General features: G+C 37.4%; 1 protein-coding gene across 1 annotated transcript in view; it reads left to right on the top strand.

Moving 5' to 3' along the window:
* The window catches only part of Remo (Remoulade), a 45656-nt gene that overhangs the window by 10220 nt on the left and 11789 nt on the right, over positions 1-23647 (top strand). Inside the window, exons 6-12 of the mRNA XM_089637239.1 lie at positions 4504-4685; positions 5827-5999; positions 11934-12126; positions 13010-13161; positions 14715-14912; positions 19404-19656; positions 23036-23170. Coding sequence (XP_089493365.1) covers positions 4504-4685; positions 5827-5999; positions 11934-12126; positions 13010-13161; positions 14715-14912; positions 19404-19656; positions 23036-23170 — 1286 coding nt within the window. The remainder of the gene's footprint in view (positions 1-4503; positions 4686-5826; positions 6000-11933; positions 12127-13009; positions 13162-14714; positions 14913-19403; positions 19657-23035; positions 23171-23647) is intronic.

The raw sequence follows: 23647 nt of genomic DNA, 5'->3' as shown, positions 1-23647 counted from the left end.
TTGGTTCAGGAGCCTACAAGGGTTCCTGATGTCCAGACTCACCGCTCCAATCTGTTAGACCTATTCTTAACTACTGTGCCACACGGTTATAAGATTGACGTCACAGCGCCTCTGGGATCATCTGACCACTGCCTAGTGACGACATCAATCCCCGTTAGCCTCAGACCAACCAATGAGAGGCTGAGGAGAAAAGTGTGGCACTATAGGTCAGCAGATTGGTTCGGTATGCGGGCCCATTTCAATGCTTTTCCGTGGTCAGCTGTTTGTTTTCGGACTTCGGACCCTTCAAGATGTGCCCAGGAGATTGGTGAAGTCATCAATTTGGCGATGGATGGCTTCATACAATCGACTACTAAAGAAACTGGTGTGGGCTCCAAGCCGTGGTTCAGTCGACAATGCTCCGAAGCAGTTCGACGAAAAAACGCGGCTTACCGAGCCTACAACACATCTCGAACGCCCGAAAGCAGATCAGCATACAACAAATCGGCAAAGGAATGCAAGAGAATCATCAATAGGTCAAAATTCGAACACGACCTGCAGATCAGCAAAAAGCTGGCTGCCTGCCCGCATGGCAGCAGAGCATTCTGGTCGCTTGCGGGCTCAATAGGTCGAAATTTTTGCAAACCCAGTTTGCCACCTCTTACCAGACCTGACGGCTCACTAGCAAACACCGCCACCGAAAAGGCAAACCTTTTAGGGAAAATGTTTGCGGAAAACTCGACCCTCGACGACGGGGGTGCTGTTCCGCCGTCGGTTCCTCACTGCGGCTTCTATATGAAAAAGCTGAGGATCCGGCATCGGGATGTACTCCACGTCATACGGGGGCTCGATGTTAACAAAGCTAGTGGACCTGATGGAATACCTGCCCTGGTATTGCAGAGGTGTGCTGCGGAAATAGTTCCAGTTTTGACAAAGCTTTTCAAAATGTCCCTGAAGTGTGGCACTGTGCCCTCTGGTTGGAAAAAAGCGGTAATTCACCCTATTCCCAAGAAAGGTGACCGCTCCAACCCGGCCAACTACCGCCCCATAGCGATCACATCAGTTCTGTCCAAAGTGATGGAACGTGTGATCAACGACAAACTGCTCACATACCTCGAGAAGAACAAAATTATCAACGACCGTCAATACGGATTCCGGCGGAACCGCTCGTGCGGTGATCTTCTCGAGTATGTGACGCATGTTTGGGGGCGGTGCCTGGAACGTCACGGTGAGACCCAAACGGTCGCACTAGACATATCCAAGGCCTTTGACCGGGTCTGGCACCGAGGACTTGTCAACAAATTGCATTCTTACGGACTTCCCGCATCCCTGTGTACGTGGATTGCTGACTTTTTAAGGGATAGGTCGATTCAGGCGGTTGCTGACGGTTTCACCTCTTCCTCGCACTCCATAAATGCTGGCGTCCCACAGGGATCGGTTCTGTCTCCGACTTTGTTTTTGTTGCACATCAATGACCTTTTGACATGTGCACCGATTCATTGTTACGCGGATGACAGTACAGTTCATGATAGCTTTTTGTTTGACAAGCCCCCAAAGGGCACACAAACTCCAACGGCTCGGAGGGCTTTGAAGCAGAGAATGGACGGTTATCTCGAGAGTATTTCCTCCTGGGGTAAAAATAATCTCGTCGAATTTAATGTTTCAAAGACCCAATCCTGTCTGATTACGTCTAAAAGGGATCCAAATGATAATCTAGTCTCCTTCAACGGAAGCAATCTTCCGAACAGGCCTTCCATTGATATGCTTGGTGTAACTATAAGTGACCAGCTCAGGTACGAGGGCTCCATCGAAGCTAGAGTAAAGTTGGCCTCTCAGAAGCTGGGCGTACTGTACAGGGCCCGCAGATACTTTAATAGTACACAACTGCTCACCCTGTACAAATCGCAAGTGCGCCCTACTGTCGAATTTGGCAGCCATCTCTGGTCTGGAGCCCCAAAATACCTGAAAAAAACCCTTGACTCTGTGCAGAAACGGGCGGTCCGTTTGATAGATTCCCCAATCTTAACAAACGGACTGCAATCTTTAGAGCACAGGCGTCAGGTAGGTATGCTGTCCTTGTTCTATCGGTATTACAATGGAAGATGCTCTGAGGAACTAGCGTCATTGATCCCTTCGGCACCGGTGCGTAGTCGGGATACACGCCAAACGCGCGCCCAACATTTGTACACAGTTGACACTTGTCACATGAGAACGGGTCGCTTCTATGATTCGTTCTTAAGTTCAACAGCTCGGCTGTGGAATGAACTGCCGGCCTCTGTGTTTCCTCCCTCCTACAACATGGGACTCTTCAAGACCCATGTTCACTCCTTCCTCTCCACAAAAAGACCCTCCACACAGCATCCCCAAAGATGACATAGGCCCTGAGGGAAATTATTTTCTTCAGGGCCTCCTGTGTGGAGTAAATATAAAAAAAAAAAAAAAAAAAAAAAAAAAGGTCCAGTGGACATACTTGAGATTTCAATTTGAGAGATAAATATGTGTACCGCCGCTCCAGTAACCATTTATTGGATAACCAACACCTTTGCCATAGGTACTTGGGGAAGCGGTTTGCTACGTTTGGTGATTGAAGGTTTTTTCATGGGGTGAGGTTTGTCCAGGTCTTGGCGGCGGATGCGTCTGTTCACCAACTGTGTGGCAGGCCGGATCGGGAGATACTGGTTGAGGGAGACCTTTTGACCTCTCCAACAGGACTCTCTCGGAACATCGCCTTGCACCGCAGTGGGATGGATGGATTCAAACGTCCGTCACTCCTGGACATGCTGACCCCCAGATTCCTACTCACCCCTCGTACCTTTTTCTTTCCCAGAACTTCCCATCCTTCCTTCCTAAAAAGACCCTCCACACATCATCCTCAAAGATGACAGTGCCTCCTGACAATCCTCAGTGCCTCCTGTGTGGAGCCAATGTAAAAAATAATAAAAAAATTTACTGCATTTAGTATAGCACATAAGTTTGTTCGTCAGACAAGCTGTCACCAGCTGCCACAAACACGTCACTCTGGGCTCTTTTTTTAGGAAGAAATGCCTTCCTCTGCTTTGAGAGGTGCAAAAATCATTCTCGTGCAGAAAAAAAATCTGATAGAGTTTCTTTCACTTCACTTATAATTTAAACAAATATAATTATTCAAAGCTTTTAGCTTTTGAGATAGGGAATATAAGTGTAGGAAAGCCAACCATAGAGACAGTACTTCGTATTCTACTACGATGCTTATAGAAGTTATAGCGGGGGGACGGGGTGTTGATAATGCAGCTATTTCATCCATACACACATATTCTTTGAATTGCTATCCTTTTCTTATGCGTTTCGTTTTTCGCTTGAAACTAAAATCAAGAGTAGGGCATGCCGTGTATTAAAATTTTTATATTTTTTTATGTAACACGTTCCAATCTGTTAATTAATACCTCCCTAATTGAAAATATTGTTGTATTAGCCTCAGCACAGGTAAGCCACCCAGTGAGGCCAACATTACTGGATAACTCTGAAATGTAAAAAATATTGTACCAAAAAAAAAAAGCTATTTCAGCTGTACACATATTCTCTGAATGCCATCTTTTGTTTTAGCTATAAAACATAAAACAAGGATGCGCTATATTTTTTGTTCGATTAGTACGAATATAACCCGTTTTTGTATTAACCACTCAGAACATTAGAACGTCAAAAGACGTAAATATGATAATAGCGGTCAAGACATTAGAACGTCTTTTCACGTAAACGCGCGAAATTTTACAAAAATCGATTTATTTCCATCACTAGTATACGGATTGCCATGATTTAAAAAACAGAGTATCGATAATGAATAACGCTACGCGTCTGTATTCAAGAATATCTATGGAACGTAGAGTTGCATTATCTAAGCCGATTGAATCTGTCATCTTGTTCGTTCATAATTTATTGCGTTTCTAAATAATTTATTAACGTTTTGACGTTTTCATAAAATGTATATTTAGAAACGCAAATATTTACGTATAACAACACAATTCGATAGTGAGTTTCATAATCTTTCCAAAACATTTTTTAGAATGAGGCTACGTTTCCCAAAACGTGAGTTATGAAGCTTTTAGCAAAACTCGTAAATAACACAAAAATTATCACGTTTTGACACTTCTCAAAGAAACACATAGTAGATAAAAGTCTTTGTCTGAGAGGTTAATTCAAATTTTATAAGTTTATGTAGGCACTTAGTTCCTACCTAGAGTCATATTACAATACAAATTATAATTAATTATGTTCTTTTTATGAATGAGAGCAAAGAGACAAAGATGTCCAATAATGTAAATATTTTATATTGATTATCCGAGTTGAGGAGAATAAAATGTGTACAGCTTGACATGGTTAACTTTTCAGTCAGTGCTGTTGCTAGTGTAGATTTTGGTAATACAATAAAATCAATGGTTAATTTTTTTTTTCATTAGTATGTTCTTCTGTTTTGTTACTTGCGTTGTTTATAAGAAAGAGGGAGTGCATATGTTTATTAATTTACATAATACTATGTATCATTTTTAGAATTGCAAATCTGGACCCTTTAGAGGAAGGACAGGCAGAAACCATCTTGACTATAACGGAGATTACAAACAACCACACAGGAACCTATACCTGCACCTATACCAAGGATAATGCTACGGATCTTAGTGAAGAGATAGACATTGTGGTCATCTCCAATGTAACCAAATATTGTCCTATCCAAGGTAATTATAACATCTGAATAATGCTTTAAAAACACTTTTAGCTTTTCACACATTAGGAGGAGAAATGTAGTGTTTATTTATGAATGTACGAGGGTGGTCTGAAAAGTTTCCGATCTAACAATGTAACAAGAATTTTTTTCTAAAGTTTTTTATTTATTTTTCTACATAGTCTCCTCGTAACTCTACACACTTCTCCCAGCGATGCTCCCATCTCTCTAACCCGTCCAAATAGTACTCGGCGTTTTTCTCTGCAAAATAATTGTTCACAAAGGTGATTGCCTCCTCATTTGACAAAAATCTCTGTCCTCCGAGCGCAGTTTTTAGATTAGGGAACAAAAATAAGTCGCTTGGGGCTAGATCTGGTGAGTAAGGCAGATGGTCAAGCAGTTCAAACCGTAATTTGTGGATTTTTGGCAACTGTTTGGTGAAACAGGATTTTCTTTTTCTGCAAATTTGGCCGTTTTTCCGCAATTTCTGCCTTCAGCTTGTCAAGTAATGATTCGTAGTATGCTCCTGTAATAGTTTTTCCTTTATGAAGATAATCAATTAAGATAACTCCATGACTATCCCAAAAAAACAGTCGCCTTCACTTTCCCAGCCGAGAAAACAGTTTTTGCTTTTTTTGGAGCCAGTTCCCCCTTTGCAGTCCACTGTTTTGACTGAATTTTTGTTTCAAACCTAATTATATTTGCTAACACCGTAATGAAAATTTTATATCTCCAAGGCCAAACCAATACATGCTGTCGATTTTTATCATTAAAATATAAAAAATACTTGCTATTTTGGGAAGCGGATTCAAAACAGTCAGATAAAAGTATATCGCAAAACGGTTTCGTATTTTGTAATACAAATTTTGAAAACATATTTGATCACAGCACCCGGAAATCCGAACAATTGCTATTAAGGTTCAAAATACCATAAAATCGAGGCAAGTTCCCAGCAAATCCTCTACGGATTCGCTGTCATCCCAAGGGTTAATGGCAACTATGTATATCAGCAATCTTTATCAAATTATAGGTTTGAAAATAATGATTATGTGAATTAAAGATTTTCCATATGGGTCCCGATATTGTTTCCATAGCATAAGTGTAATTTGAATTTTTGTTAAATTTACTATTTGTATATGTTTTCAATTTTTCAGAGTCTATGGACAACAAGGGTGTGTACACCTGGCCAAGCAGTATCACTGGTAACCTGGTGTCCCAGCCATGTCACAACAAGGACGGTGCCTGGGCCTACAGGAACTGCGGGCAGGATGGGGTGTGGGCCCAGCTGAACACCTCAGCCTGCCCCTACGAAAGTGAGACTACTAAGGTAACTACTGTGATACAAACACCACCACCCTCCCAAATGTAATTTCCAGAGTCTATGGACAACAAGGGTGTGTACACCTGGCCAAGCAGTATCACTGGTAACCTGGTATCCCAGCCATGTCACAACAAGGATAGTGCCTGGGCCTACAGGAACTGCGGGCAGGATGGGGTGTGGGCCCAGCTGAACACCTCAGCCTGCCCCTACGAAAGTGAGACTACTAAGGTAACTACTGTGATACAAACACCACCACCCTCCCAAATGTAATTTCCAGAGTCTATGGACAACAAGGGTGTGTACACCTGGCCAAGCAGTATCACTGGTAACCTGGTATCCCAGCCATGTCACAACAAGGACGGTGCCTGGGCCTACAGGAACTGCGGGCAGGATGGGGTGTGGGCCCAGCTGAACACCTCAGCCTGCCCCTACGAAAGTGAGACTACTAAGGTAACTACTGTGATACAAACACCACCACCCTCCCAAATGTAATTTCCAGAGTCTATGGACAACAAGGGTGTGTACACCTGGCCAAGCAGTATCACTGGTAACCTGGTATCCCAGCCATGTCACAACAAGGACGGTGCCTGGGCCTACAGGAACTGCGGGCAGGATGGGGTGTGGGCCCAGCTGAACACCTCAGCCTGCCCCTACGAAAGTGAGACTACTAAGGTAACTACTGTGATACAAACACCACCACCCTCCCAAATGTAATTTCCAGAGACTATGGACAACAAGGGTGTGTACACCTGGCCAAGCAGTATCACTGGTAATTTGTTGCCCCAGCCAGAGGCGGCTCCAGGGGTTCAGAAGTGGAATGTCAATCGAAAAAAAAAATAATATGAAATGTTAATACATATTGCTAATGTGTAATGAATATTATAAAAACGGCAATGCATGTAATTAATTTGCCAGTAGCAACCTATTCTGAAACCGGTAGTACAATATTGTTTAATTTATTTACCCACATAACTAATTATTTATTTTTTTCTTTTAAAGATCTTTTCCTATTAAAAGTTTTAATTTTAATTTGTATTAACTCCAAACTTAGTCCATTTTTTATCAGTAGACTTAAAAAGTAAACAATGAAAGTCTTAAAAATTAGAAATCCAGAAACAAGATCAAAATTATTGGCAAACAAGAAGGTGATCTCAAACCGTGAGAAAATGATATTCCTAGGAGAATCGCTATCTCCTTATTTTAAAGAACTGCTTTGGAAAGCCAAATTAAAGGGAAGAGAATTAAAATACAAATATATTTGGTTTAAAAATGGATCAATTCTAATGAAAGAAGATGAAGGAAAAAAAATTAAAGAAATAAAACACGAAGATGACCTCAATAGAATTTAGAAGTTGTATGGTAAAAGGCACCGACAATATTTAATATATTAAAAATGGACATTGATTTAGGAAAAAACATTGATTTGGATGACAATACAGAACCTAATTTAACTATTAAAGATTCATTTACTTGCAAAAATTTTTTGAAACATTCAAACTTTTCTTTAGTTTGTTTAAACATTAGAAGTTTAAGTAAAAACTTTGATGAAACCTTAACTATGCTTGATGGCATAGAACATCGTCCTGAGGTATTAGTTTTTACAGAAGCTTGGCTAAAAAATTTGATCAATATACCTAGCATCCCAGGATACACAGTTTACAATACAAATAATAACTATTTGCAAAACGATGGTGTAGTTGCCTACGTGAAACAAAATGTTCAGGCGACTGTTGAGGAAATTGTTTTCCCTGGAGCAAACTGCTTAAGAATGCAGATATCGAATAATATATGTTTAATAGCCATTTACAGATCTCCGTCCCAGACTCATATAGATAGTTTCCTTGAATCACTGAGTGTCCTACTTGATTCTACATCTATACAAAATAAGGAAATCATTTTATGTGGTGATATAAATATTAATACATTAGATTTGAACAGTATAAAAACTCAAAAATACCTCTCACTTTTGGCTTTTCACGGCTTAAAGCCTATTATAATTTCACCTACAAGAGTTTCGTCTACTGCTTCAAGTTGCATCGATCACATTATGGTAAAATCTAAATTTGAACCACAGGGAGCTGTCTTCACTACTGACATAACAGATCATGATGCGGTATTGCTGAGATTTATGAGCTTTAGACAAAAGAAAATAGCAAAGGAAAATGAAAAAATCAAAACCGTCATAAATAACATTCTTTTGAAGGCTAAATTAAAAGAAGAATCATGGCAGTCAGTCCTGTCATCGCAAGATGTTAATTCAGCTACTGAAAACTTCGTAAAATGTTTAAAAATGCACGTGGAAAGTTGCTCGTCGGTACAAAGTGTAAAACATAACATCAAATACTTAAAACCTTGGATAAATGATGGAATTATCAAATGCCTTAGAACCCGCGACAAACTGCACAACAAATGTCGAGGAGAGGTTAATAATATTCAACTGCTGGCTTATTATAAGAGATACAGAAACTGGTGTACAAAAATTATAAAATATACAAAGCAAACGTATTACAGAAGGAAACTGGATAAAGTCAACGGTAATAACAAGCAACAGTGGAAGATTATAAAGGAAGCCATAAATATTCAAAAGGAGCAAGTGTCCATAAAAAAATTAGTAATCAATAACAAAACTATCTCATTGGAGGAGGATCCACATATAATTACCAACCATGTTAATAACTTCTTCAGTGATATTGGTCCTACATACGCAAAAAACTTGTGCAGTGCTAATAAAACCAACGAAATGTATCTTGTTAACAATTTTAAACCTGGTACTCAAGTTACAGGAGATAGTTTTGAATTTAAAACTACTAACATTTTTGAAGTTACTAAAGTTATAAATGAATTAAAAATGTCTTTTTCCTGTGGTATCGATGGCTTAAATATAATGGTGTATAAACAGCATGTTTAAGAGTTAGCTGGTCCTATAACTCATATTGTTAATCTTAGCTTTAAGAATGGCATATTTCCTTCCCATTGTAAAAATGCCAAGATTATACCTCTTTTCAAAGGTGGAGATCACGAAAATGTTAATAATTACAGACCAATATCTTTGCTCAATACTCTCTCAAAAATAATAGAAAGACTGGCTAAGTCAAGATTAGTATCATTTTTAGAAAAATACAAAATACTCTCCGACAGCCAATTTGGTTTCAGAGAGAACAGAAGTACGAGTGATGCTATATTAAAGGTATTGACCAAAGTTATAAACGCACTGGACTATGGCAACAAAGCTATAGCGGTATTTTTAGACTTATCAAAGGCCTTCGATACGGTTTCCCACGAGTTGCTTCTTAAGAAATTATTATCTTTAGGCATTGATAATACAGCTATGGGTTGGTTCAGATCTTACCTTAGTGATAGAACACAGCAAGTAGAAATAAATAAAATGTTAAGCGATAGTAAATCTATCTCATTTGGAGTACCACAAGGTAGTGTACTCGGGCCAATATTATTTCTTATTTATATAAACGATTTATGCAGTCTAAAAATTCCAGGTAACATTGTTAGTTTTGCAGATGACACTGCCTTAATATTTGAGGGTAAAAATTGGAGTGAAACTTTTGAAAAATGTGATACAGGTTTAGGAATAGTTAATAATTATCTGAGTAATAATATTTTAACTTTAAATACACAAAAAACCAAATACATCACTTTTAGCATTTCTTATAAAAGTCAGCCATCTACCTCTCATAATTTGATTATTCACAATTGTGTGCAAACGTGTAACTGCAACCCCTTGGAAAGTGTAGACAGCCTCAAATACCTGGGGGTAAAAATTGATAAATTTTTGAGGTGGAATGATCATGTCGAAATGTTAGTAAATAAAGTTAGGAGACTTATCTATATTTTTAAAGATCTCAGACATGTACTAGACAAGGAAAAATTAAAAACAGTGTATTTTGCTATAATTCAGTGCCTACTTTCATATAATATAGTGTGCTGGGGTTCCTGCCTGAAGACTGTAATAGAACCACTTAATATTGCCCAAAAACTGATTCTCAAAGTTATGTATAAGAAAAAATTTACATATCCTACACAGTTACTTTATAAGGAATGTAATATCATGAATTTAAAACAACTATTTATCCTACAAACGTTATGCAGATTTTTTAACAATATTAGTTCTGCTAAAAGAACGCAACAAATTCGTACTACAAGAATTGGCTCTGGTCTGAACTTTATGGCAATTCACCCTAAATCCTCATTTGGGCAGAGACATTATTTGTACCAGGCTCCACTTTTATTTAATAGCCTTCCAGATCACATTAAATCGTCAAATTCCTTGTGTACATTTAAAAAGAATGTTAAATTATTTCTGCCATCCGAGGATTTCCAACATATTCTTTCATCTTTGTCCTTTTAAATTGTGGCATAATATTTTGAATAAGTTAATTTTTTCATCCTTTTCTTTTTTTAATGTAAATGTTTTTTTCTCTCTTTCTTTCTTCTCTGTTTAAAAAAAAAAATAATAGTTTGTTACATTTTTATTGCAATTAAATATCTTGGTCACCCTACATGTTTACAGCATTATATTGTAATGAATAGGCTGATAGGTACCATGTAGGTATCCAATTCGCAGAAACGTCAATGTAACAATATTGTTATCTTAATATTTGAATTTTTTTTTTTAATATTTGTACTATTTTAAATCTCTTATAATCTTTGTACTATTTTTTTAATATTTTGTAAAATTATTAACCTCAACACAGGCTTGTCCTAGTGAGGTTAAAAATTATAACTTAAAAAAAAGATACAATGTAAAGAAACGATAAATAAAATAAAAAGCAAAAGTACCTACAAATGCACTGCTAAAAAGGATAACTTTTGTTTTTAACCTCTTTATTTTTCTCTCTTGTAACATAAACTAATTTTCACTTTATTTGAATACGTTTGTCATGATTCAATGAATTGCTTGTGATTTCTTTCGATAAATTATTCCATGCAAATTAGGTCAACAATGGATAAACAATTTCGAAAACTAATATTCAAGTTCAAGATGGCTATTATTTATAACACAAAAACTTAAGACTGACATTTTCTCCCTCTAATACCTTAATAATCTTAGGCCGTAGATATCTCTATCTCACCACGGTCATGACCGAAAATACCTTTAAAATAAATTTTGTATGATACTAAGCATACGTCAGACATAATAGTATTTACCTCCTTTGTCTGTAAAGTAAAGAGAAAGAAGATAGCTTGGGGACAAAACTTGATGTGACCCACGCTAGGTACATACTGTAGCTTCCCATTTGGACGCTAGATGGCACTGGAACTCGCTATTACCGTACGAATATGCACGAATATTAAAAATAAATTACTAATCGGGTAGTTTGTTAAATCCATTTTTTTTTTTATATTGATACTATTGCAGCATATTTTGGGAGGCCAAAAGACCTAAGTAGACGAGCCGCCACTGGTCCCAGCCCTGTCACAAAAAGGACGGTGCCTGGGCAAATGGAATGATGCTATACGGTAACAGGCAGTGTTAGAGAGTCAGAGCGTGTGTGCTAAATGAGTTAGCACCAAAAGCTGGCTACAGTGGGATTCTTTCAAAACAATATGGAAGACACTTCTAGCTTGTATTATTTATTCAGTGGCTACGCCTATCAAAAATTCCCATAAATGCAAAAAACTCAAAAATTTCAGTATTTTGTTCAACTTTATGAGTTTTATTTCGCACTCCCCCACCCCTCTCCTTACCTCGGCATATTTTTACTCCCATTCTAAAGGTTAAATTAGCGATGATTTTTCTAGAATACACTTTGAATTTTTTTTTTGTACATCTAAAAATGTGAGAAACTCTGCCTGATGTAATCTCACAAATACAATAGACTTCTTTAGTTGAGAATCGTGACAAGGCTCCTGCGCTGCATCAAAAGCCATGGACACAGACATCCTTTTTGCCAGCGACTTACATCTAACATATCTTGATTTCAGATGTTGGAGCAGTTTGCCCTGGTTAACCTGAGTGTGTACAAGGACAGCGTGGTGACAGCTTGCGAACGTCTACACTCGCTGGTGCTGCAGAACGCCCCGCCCACCGGAGCCCTGACCGACCCCGACGATGTCAATTTCATAGCCAAGGCGGTCAATAACTATATGATGTATGCGGCTAGCGAGAGTGATCTCGGTAAGGAAATTTACGTTATTCTAAAAATCGTATTTGAATAGAATATAGATATAAATTTTGCATATTATATTGTATAACTCTCAAAAAGATGACTACATATGAAGATTAAATTTGGTGTTCAAAAAATTAAAAAGCGGAATTTACATGCTTTTATTCTAGTGAAAAAGCCCTACCTAGATCATTATAAAATGGGGTAAAAGTACTTTCTTAATAGATTTTTATTCATGTTCTATTTTTAAAAGGTGTAGGAATAATTTTTGACAGATGTGTAAGATTATTGGAGGGAAACAGGGAGGTTAGAAAACGGTTGGAGATCGGTTGGAGATGAATTGTTTGTATTATGGAGATTTTATTTAAGTTAGAGAACTAATGGCATGTACGGGTAAACATTTTAAATGGATTTTGCTTGTGTAGCGGTGTACCTACTGGATGGATCAAAAGATAATTTCATAATATGTAATAATTTTTTTTATTATTTTGAAATTATAACATAACGTTGTTTATTTATTATTTATTTAAGTTTTAATCCAGCAGGACTGGGAGGATAGTGCAATCCCAGTCTGCCATATTACATGAAATGCAGTAAAACAGGAAAACAATAAAATAAAGTAAAAAATTATAAAAATGGAAATAAGATAAAACAAAGAGAAAAAAAAATTAGGCAGGTACCTAAACATAAAATAAAATTAAAAACATAAAATTTAGTGATAGAGAGGCTTTATTTAAAAGGAATTGATAAACATCGCTACACACCCAGTATTTTTTATGCATTTTTGGATTTATGGACTGTGGGCGGGTGTTCCGAACTAGTAGGTGTTCAAAAAACTTTTCCAAAATTTTTGATACTGTCGATGTTAATTTAGAAGAGCTCATAATTTTCCAGGATCTGCCCTTCTGGACATAGTGAACACCGTGATGAACCTCCCCTCCGCAGTGATGAGGACCGCCGAGAGTCTTTACGGAGCCTGCTCATCGCTGATAGCTGCTGTCGAGAACATCTCCCAGTACACCGGCAATGTTCAGGGAGGACATAAGGTGATCTATTCATATCACTTTACGAATTTATACATAACATGTTTTGGTAAAGGTTACGAATTCCGCTTCACGGTAATATGAATCCTATAATTTCTATACCCGCTATATCCGATTTTTTGACAAAATGATCTGAGTATGACATCTTGTTCACATTTTTGCGAGCAACAAGAGGAGCCTAAAATTGAGTTTCAAAACCCTCCTTATCGCGACCAAAAACCATGTTTAAACTGCGAGTGAGAAACCAAATCCGCTATATCATACAGAAAGTTACTATCAAAACCCGCTATATCGGATTCAACGAATCACAAGCAGTTATTTTGCCAAAATACAATATGGCCGCCGCTCTGACGCCACGCTCGTGTGTCAAAATGATCTACGCGTGAGTTTCTAAACCCGCCATGTCGCCTCAGTTGACTTTCAAAATCACGAAGTGAGTATCAAAATCCGCTATATCCATTTTATTTATCGAAATTACTTAATTATTGCTAGACATATATAGAAAAATAAATGCTTTTCGAAATTTTATTACTCCAATTCATTATATAAAAAATTGTAATGCATTTACTTATGTACGCTAGAGATGTGACAGTTTTTTGCGGTTTTCTCCAAATCAATGAAAGTTGATATAGCGGGTATAGAAATTACACGACTCATATGGAATGTTTACTTTGAATTAATACTTGAATTTAGTTATATTATTACTAAAAGTTACTATAAATGTTGGGGAACCTTACGCCTGCTCGCATCCCCTTTAGAGTTATATTCCAGTTTTCAAGTAGTTTGTGGGCTACGCTAGGTTTGTGTAGACTGGTTTGTGATTTAATTCTAATACGATATTATGAATATAATCCAACTCTTGATATGAACATAGTCGTCGTCATAACGGCGCCGCATACTAATTGACATATCGCGTAAGTGACTTAATAAACGAAATTAAAATTAAAAGTGCATATTTTTCCGTCTCCCACGACATAATAAATCATGATTTGAATTAATAAAGCTAAATCCATTTATTTGAAAGTGAAATATTGCGTATTAAGAGTGAAGCGGAATAAGAGAAAAATAATCATGTTTTATACATATTATTTTATTCTTTTTGAGAGGGTGTCAATTTTGGAATATAATAAAAAAGTTCAATGAACACCCTGTTTGTATTATGTATTACTTTAATTTAACAAGTAAAATCAAGATTTTGAATAAACATCTGGGACGTTTTCCACTAGTGTATTATGTGGTGTGTTTTTGTCTGGCCAGGAGTGGCTGTACCACATATTTCAAGAAATTTTATCCTTGCGCTACATCTGTGACCATCTAATCTAACCTATAGTAATTGTTCTTGGTAGGCAAACTTTGCAGTGGAGAGGTTCTCCATCAAGCGCGAGAGCTTTGCGGGCATCGGGTGCTTCTGGTACTCGGAGCCCAACAAGTCGGGCGGCTCAGAGGGCAAGAGCAAGCGCACGCTGCACTGCTCCACCACCAACACCACCATCGCGTCCCTGCTGGGCGTTAGGGATAAAGTCCTGGAGGCCGGCATTCAGGTACAGATTGCTTAGAATAACAACTTTGCAGTGGAGAGGTTTTCCATCAAGCGCGATAGCTTTGCGGGCATCGGGTGCTTCTGGTACTCGGAGCCCAACAAGTCGGGCGGCTCAGAGGGCAAGAGCAAGCGCACGCTGCACTGCTCCACCACCAACACCACCATCGCGTCCCTGCTGGGCGTTAGGGATAAAGTCCTGGAGGCCGGCATTCAGGTACAGATTGCTTAGAATAACAACTTTGCAGTGGAGAGGTTTTCCATCAAGCGCGATAGCTTTGCGGGCATCGGGTGCTTCTGGTACTCGGAGCCCAACAAGTCGGGCGGCTCGGAGGGCAAGAGCAAGCGCACGCTGCACTGCTCCACCACCAACACCACCATCGCGTCCCTGCTGGGCATTAGGGATAAAGTCCTGGAGGCCGGCATTCAGGTACAGATTGCTTAGAATAACAACTTTGCAGTGGAGAGGTTCTCCATCAAGCGCGATAGCTTTGCGGGCATCGGGTGCTTCTGGTACTCGGAGCCCAACAAGTCGGGCGGCTCGGAGGGCAAGAGCAAGCGCACGCTGCACTGCTCCACCACCAACACCACCATCGCGTCCCTGCTGGGCGTTAGGGATAAAGTCCTGGAGGCCGGCATTCAGGTACAGATTGCTTAGAATAACAACTTTGCAGTGGAGAGGTTCTCCATCAAGCGCGATAGCTTTGCGGGCATCGGGTGCTTCTGGTACTCGGAGCCCAACAAGTCGGGCGGCTCGGAGGGCAAGAGCAAGCGCACGCTGCACTGCTCCACCACCAACACCACCATCGCGTCCCTGCTGGGCGTTAGGGATAAAGTCCTGGAGGCCGGCATTCAGGTACAGATTGCTTAGAATAACAACTTTGCAGTGGAGAGGTTCTCCATCAAGCGCGATAGCTTTGCGGGCATCGGGTGCTTCTGGTACTCGGAGCCCAACAAGTCGGGCGGCTCGGAGGGCAAGAGCAAGCGCACGCTGCACTGCTCCACCACCAACACCACCATCGCGTCCCTGCTGGGCATTAGGGATAAAGTCCTGGAGGCCGGCATTCAGGTACAGATTGCTTAGAATAACAACTTTGCAGTGGAGAGGTTCTCCATCAAGCGCGATAGCTTTGCGGGCATCGGGTGCTTCTGGTACTCGGAGCCCAACAAGTCGGGCGGCTCGGAGGGCAAGAGCAAGCGCACGCTGCACTGCTCCACCACCAACACCACCATCGCGTCCCTGCTGGGCGTTAGGGATAAAGTCCTGGAGGCCGGCATTCAGGTACAGATTGCTTAGAATAACAACTTTGCAGTGGAGAGGTTCTCCATCAAGCGCGATAGCTTTGCGGGCATCGGGTGCTTCTGGTACTCGGAGCCCAACAAGTCGGGCGGCTCGGAGGGCAAGAGCAAGCGCACGCTGCACTGCTCCACCACCAACACCACCATCGCGTCCCTGCTGGGCGTTAGGGATAAAGTCCTGGAGGCCGGCATTCAGGTACAGATTGCTTAGAATAACAACTTTGCAGTGGAGAGGTTCTCCATCAAGCGCGATAGCTTTGCGGGCATCGGGTGCTTCTGGTACCAAAGAGCCTAACAAGTGATACATTAAAAATTCTTACTAGCTATCTCAAAGACAGAAAGCAAAAAACAAAAATAGGGGATTTTTATAGTACCGATACAGGAATAAAAAATGGGGTACCACAGGGAACTGTGCTTGGCCCAATTCTCTTTCTAATATACATAAACAATTTATGTGATGTTATAATTCCTGGTAAAATTGTATCTTACGCTGATGATACAGTAATAATAGTGAATGGAAAATCCTGGCCTGAAACTTTTTTGAAGGCAACAAAATGTATTACATATGTCCCATCATGGCTAAAAAGTAATAGACTCTTCTTAAACTATAACAAAACATTTTACCTAACCTTTTCTAAAAATAGTAAAAATAAACCCCCCAATAACCTTAATATTAGAATACATAATGTTAACTGTAATCAAGAAATATGCTCATCTTGCTTTGAACTCGGAAAAGTTGAAAAGATTAAATATTTAGGTATTGTTATTGATACAAAATTAAATTGGCAGTCACAAATTAATAATACCGTCTGTAAATTAAGATATCTTACATACACATTTTACAGACTAAAAGAAGTGCTCAATATATGCCCACAATTTGTTTATTTCTAGGTACAATAAAATAATGACTTAAATATATTACCCACGCACAGGCTGCGCCTTAGTGGGTTCCCATTATTCATATTGATTTATATTAATTTTTATCAATCATTGAAGAAGAAGATGATACTAATAAATCTAAACGAAACATGAGACAGAACAAGACACAGAAAATATAAAAGTAACGGTCGCAACTGGGAATCGAACTCAGGATCTCTATCTTCCCGTGACAACGGAACCAACCTTTCCAAGTGATGATGACTCTGCATTTTTCTTTTTCTAAAAACATTACATTAATTAAAGATTATATTCAATTCAATTCAATTCGACGCCAATGTCACGATCTTTCTAAAAATTGTTACAAAGAATACTTAAATAATGTGGAAAATTCAATTGCAAATAACGACATCAACACTTTATGGAAGTACTCAAAGTCATTAAAAAGAAATGAAATAGACATACCTGCTAGCATGTATTATAATGGCATAAATGGAAATAATGCAGAAACTATTGTTAATTTATTTGCTTTATTTTTTAAAGATGTATATGACAACACAATTGATAATAGTGAAATTCCTTTTTTTTCATCTAACATCAATTTACAAATTTCTAACATTCACATAGATATAAATGAAATTAAAACCCATCTTAACAAATTAGATATAAAAAAAAGTTCGGGTCCTGACAAAATACCACCAATTCTATTGAAACACTGTATACATGCCTTGTCGTATCCCCTCTATTTAATTTTTAATATGTCATTGTCATCGGGATATTTTCCCATTGCATGGAAAAATAGTTACATCACACCCATATTTAAAAAAGGTGACAAATGCGATATACGCAACTATAGACCTGTGTGTATACAGTCAACTATTCCAAAATTATTTGAAAAAATTATTTTGGATAAAATTAGTTTTAAATTAAATGGGATTATAACAAGGTTTCAACACGGTTTCATGAAGAATAGATCAACTCTGACAAATCTACTAATATATGAAAACTTTATAGCGAATGCCTTTGCAGATAAATGTCAAGTAGATTCGATATATACTGACTTCAGCAAGGCGTTCGATAAAGTTTGTCATAAAATACTGATAAATAAATTAAGGAGTATGGGTATAACCGGGAACTTTCTTAAATGGGTAGAGAGTTATTTAACAAATAGGCAACTTTTTGTAAAGTTAAATGACGTAATATCGGATGCCTTTTCTGCCACAAGTGGTGTGCCACAGGGCTCCCATTTAGGACCAATACTGTTTATTTTATTTATTAATGACATTGTAGACGTTTTTTCCAATGTTGATATCCTGTTATTTGCTGATGATCTAAAATTATATAAAAAAATTAAAAATATTTCTGATTGCATAATTTTACAAAAAAATTTAAACAACTTGTTTAATTGGTGTATATGTAATAAACTGGCACTTAACATTAGTAAATGTCAAATAATAAGATTTTATAAAATAAAGAAACCGACAATTTATGAATACAATCTTGACAAAATTATATTAAACTCAGTAGAAACAATAAATGATCTAGGTATTATTTTCAACTCAAAACTTACATTTATTAGCCATATAACTAATATTATTAATAGATCAATGAAAATTTTAGGATTTCTTATTAGAATAACCAAACAATTTTGTAACATTGATACTATTCGCATTTTATACATAACGCTAGTGAGAAGCATTTTGGAATATAACTCTACGATTTGGGCTCCACATTACAATATCCATATTCAAGCTATTGAAAAAGTCCAGCATAGATACCTTAGGTATATTAATTTTAAATTAGGTATTCCAAGAGAATCCGTGGACTATAATTTTTTATTGAACTGGACTAATCTCGTAAATTTATCAGATCGCAGAAAAATCTGTGATCTATTAATATTATATAAAATAATTCACTCGGTCCTGGATACCCCTGATTTAATAGAACTAATACGATTTCATTGCCCTGGTCGCGCTAACAATAGACTAACTCTACCGTTCTACTATAATAACACACCATTATCACATTATTACTCACCAATCAGTCGATTACACATTTTGGGAAATGAACATGCCAGCATCGGCGACATTTATTTCTTAAAATTAGCGCAATATAAACATGCACTCAAAACTTATTTTTCCATAATGTAACGTTATATACGCAATATGGACATGTTGAAATGAAATGATGATATTTCTCATTGTTCTTTTTTTGTTATTTTTGGTTGTGATACACAAAATAATTGTATGTTATTTTTAAGTTTAAAACTACTATAATGTAATAATATTATTTTCTTACTTTGTACTCTATTATGTGTTTATTTATAAAAGGCAGTATAGCCGTTTATGTATTTATGTGTGTTAAAATGGTCTAAACACAACAAACCAATATTCTGGTGGCCAACTGTTTGTCTACTCACCTATTTTAATAATGCGTGTTTTGTTTTGTTCCTAAACAATGCAGCTGAACATTGTGATGTGTGATTGATGCTCGCTTTTGCTTTCAATTTTGTAAATAATAATATTAATTTCAGATACCAGCCACCCTGCTTTACCGCCTGGACCACCAGTACCTGTCGACCTTGGGGGCGGGCAACGTGCACCGCAACTACGGTCTCATCGTGTCCATGTATGGCAACGCGGCCCTGTTCCCTCGCGTGCCATCGGCTGGCGGGCCCAACCAATCGGAGCACGTCTACAGAGGACGGGTGTGGGACTTCTACGGTGCCAAGATTCCCAATTCGGGCGGCTTGGCCATCACCACGCCAGTTGTGGGGATCAAGATAGGTGAACTATTACATTACGTTTCATTGTACAAAAAAACTGTCAACAAAATGTAGACATGGAGGGCGCTGCCATCGTTCATCTCCATGGCCTACAAAAAATCGCGGAACATACATGGGTTGATTTGGGCAGCCCTAGGGGTGCTCTACCTCTGGATTTTCACTTGATACTATTTCTTGGGACACCCTATACAGGGTGTATCGGCACGTACCCGACAAACTTTAACCAGCTATTCCTTAGGACATTTGGAGTAAAATATTTTATGGGCACTTTGCTGTCCGGTAACATTTTTTTTTAATAAAAATTTTTTCATTCATATTTTCACCACATGCCACCACTGTTTTATCCTTTGTCAAAGTTTGAAAACCCATCTGGCAATATTTTATTCGAGTTTCATTGAATAATATACGTACGTACCTACATTAGCGCGCTTTTACGATCACAACGAAATGGCATGGCCCCATTCGTCTCATTTTTAGCTATTATTATTTAGTGTGTATGAAAGAGCGAACACACTTGCTAATAACAGCTGTTGAACACGAGAAACAATGCCAATGACAGTGACGGAGTGTGGATTTTTTTATAATTTTTTGTTTTTAATTGAAAAAAAAATGTTACCGGACAGCAAAGTGCCCATAACATTTTTTACTCCAAATGTGCTAAGGAAAAGCTGGTTAAAGTTTGTCGGGTACGTACCGATACACCCTGTATATTATAATTAGCTCTATATATTTTGAGCAGTAGCGGAAATTTTTTTCTGAATCTGTATAAATTATCGACGAAAATGTCTACTTCAGCACACTCTATCTGATTATATAGTCGACCCATTTGGTTCAGAGGGCTAAAATCAACGATATTATTATTAAATTCATTCAGGTGAAACATGCTATGGTGTGTTAAACCTTAGGAATTGGAAACATTTATTTCAATACTAGCTGTACCCCGCCACGCGTTGCTGTGGCTCAGTCTTTCTGTGCAGATGGAGAAACAATAGCGCATTTTGCTTTTATACCCAACAGATGGCGCTGTTTAAAAAAAAAATTAGTTTTTATCACGGGTGACTATATAATATAGGTATGTAAAAACGCGCGTATTTGAATGCAAAGTTGTGTCAAAATTTCAAAGCAATCAGTGAAGAACTTTGGGAGATTTAAGATTATTAACAAACGAACATTTACATTTTTATTAATATTAGATTGCTAAGACATAATGATAGTTGAAAGGAAAGAAAATATTTCTTAAAAAAGCGCTACGGTTCAAGAGAATATTTAAACACTAATACGAAACGGTGTTCAGTAATAAGGAAGTTGAGTCCATTTTTTTTTTATCAATGTTAATACAAGTTCAAACTTAATACAAGTATTTTTTTTTTTTTTAAAGTTTGTTTTCATAGTTAAATTAATTCTCAAAGTTTGAATTTTATTAAGCCCGCCAAAACGAGCGGAATCCGAGCGGTAAGAGGCGGGGTGTGGGTGTGACGTCATTCAAACTGTGAAAACCACGTCGCTTAAACATTTTGTATGGAAAAAAATTTAATTCTTCAATAAGGAATTCCAGTAATTTTTTTACCAATGTTAACCGTCTATTAGAATTGATGTTATTAAAAAAAAAAGAAAATTGATTAATATTTCATAGTTAAATTAATATTTTAAGTTAGAATATTTGCTTTTCCCGCCCGGTACGGTATTGCTGTCGCTATTTGTTGACGTGCCCCGCGCCAATTCAGGACCGCCGCGCAGAAAAGTAAAGACCAAAAGTAAAATAACGGTTTACAGCCCAGTTCACTGTGAGACTTTTCTGCGCAACGGCCTGAAGTGTATCACATGTAATGTGACATGTATAATAATAAAAACTTCTAAGCGATGCAATAAACAACATATTATTATAAAGCACTATACGAATATGTATCTTTAGAAATCCATTTCATATAATAATAACAACAAATACCTACATATATTTGACAATAGATGGGAGCTATTTTTTTCACATAGATCCTATTGACAAAGGGGTTTCTCCGGGAATGCAGCTGGTTTTCAGCAGTGCCTTATTATATGGTAAACAAAAGATGAAATATTTAAAAGCCATCACCACATTATAATATATATTATAATGAGTAGAGAATAATTATCATGTCATGCGAAATCAATAAATATACCTGGTAAATGTCAGATGGGTAGAATACGCAATGATTATATTTATTTTATTCTGTAAAAATGTATTATATTTATCGTAATGTACAAATGAACACAATTAATAATTTGATATACTTACTTGGAAGCTTTAACTCCACGACCGGCTGTGATTTAACCCAAATAAACGTTTGGCCTATACACCTCTCTCATCTAAACCGACCATCTCTCATGTAATAGAAAGAGATGCACCATAGACTTTGCGGTGACGCGTTCTACGTACAGCCACGATACAATACATGTGACGTCAGAATTCTTTCGACCAATCGTGGAGCGTATTCAGTTTATTGCTATTTAATGCTTTTTCAAGAATGTTTAACTAATTCTAAGAATAATAATATAGAAATATATTTATATATTTAGAATCGATATTTTTTGATCTACATGAACATATTTTTTAAAAGTCAAAATATTTTTCACTCAACTTCCTTATTAGTGGTACTTTCCAAAAGTAGATTATTATTACAACAATCACTGAAAAAATAAACCGATAGAAGTACACTGTACAGTGTGCCCGAAGTAAAGTTAATTTTCCTTTAACTCTTGGTGTGCTGATGCAAAATTTTCACCGTCCGCCAGCTGTCTATTTAAAAAATAAATTGTTATATTTTTGTAATTTATACCGTTTTATCAAATAATGTGTTTTTATAATTTATTAAATGGTATACTATAATCTACCATTAATATTTTTCCCAGAATAGCTCTTCGTTCAGATCAACCCACAATACACATTCCCAACTAGCAAATAAATAATTAGTCTGTCAAAAGGGCAAAATAAAGTGTATTGAATCATTGTTAACAATTAATAATATATTGTCACATTTTCAATAGTGTGCAACTTTTGCTTGATACTTGTTCGCACTTGTCTACGTCATTTGTTTGCACCTGGACGAAGTAATGACGATTGTATTGACAGTTGGCATTGATCATCTTGGTGGCGCTTTATGCGTGCAATTGATCAAAGTTTTACCAATATTAAAATTCTTCTTTGAACAGTTAATCAATTTCGTTGGCCTGTCCAGGCGTTGAGTCGAAAGGTGTTATGTAAATTGACTATATCAGTTTTCTCTCAAATCACAATTTATGATATAATAGATCATTGCATATTGGGCCCAGAATGTCCTTAACTTAAATTTTTGAATGGCCCATGTATTTTCCGCATTAATAATCATAATTCTGCCCTTGTTTCCCAGTGAATGTGAGTCTGGTGCAATCCCTGGCTGACCCCGTATACATCATGGTGCGAAACTCCGAGGTCAGTTCCGGTGTCAGCGGACGTGCCGTGCTATGGGATGAAGAAACTCGCATGTGGTCCGACTCTCCCAATGGTAAATAATATTTTTATATGTAATGCTAAAACGTCCTTATAAGATTCCAAATTAATTCAAATTAAAGAAGTTTCTTTTATTTTTTGTAAAACCTCAAATTGTAATATTTAATTATTCAAGACAATATTATCGATTTCTAAACGAAAATCTTGAAACAGATAAATCAGAAAAGGATACCTTCGCATCTAGGACTCGAGCCTAATTTTTGATTTTTATGACTTTTCTGATTTTTCTGACTTTTCTGATTTTTCTGACTCTTCTGATTTTTCTGACTTTTCGGATTTTTCTGTTTCAGATTTTCGTTTAGAAATCGCTAATATTGTCTTCAATTATTAAAAAAGTTTAGTTTTCCAGTCCTTCGAAGAACTTCAGAAGTGAGTGTCACTGTACTGTGTTTCTCTAATGTTCATATATTTATGTTTATATTTACTCCCGTCGTTAGCACTTGGAATGCCAGCAAATCAGTAGCTGATTTGC

Source organism: Hesperophylax consimilis, chromosome 11 (genome assembly GCF_061612785.1).
Source record: "Hesperophylax consimilis isolate HC1 chromosome 11, BYU_Hcon_1.0, whole genome shotgun sequence".
In the NCBI taxonomy this organism is placed as follows: Eukaryota; Metazoa; Arthropoda; class Insecta; order Trichoptera; family Limnephilidae; genus Hesperophylax; species Hesperophylax consimilis.
This window is presented reverse-complemented; position numbering and strand designations above follow the sequence as displayed.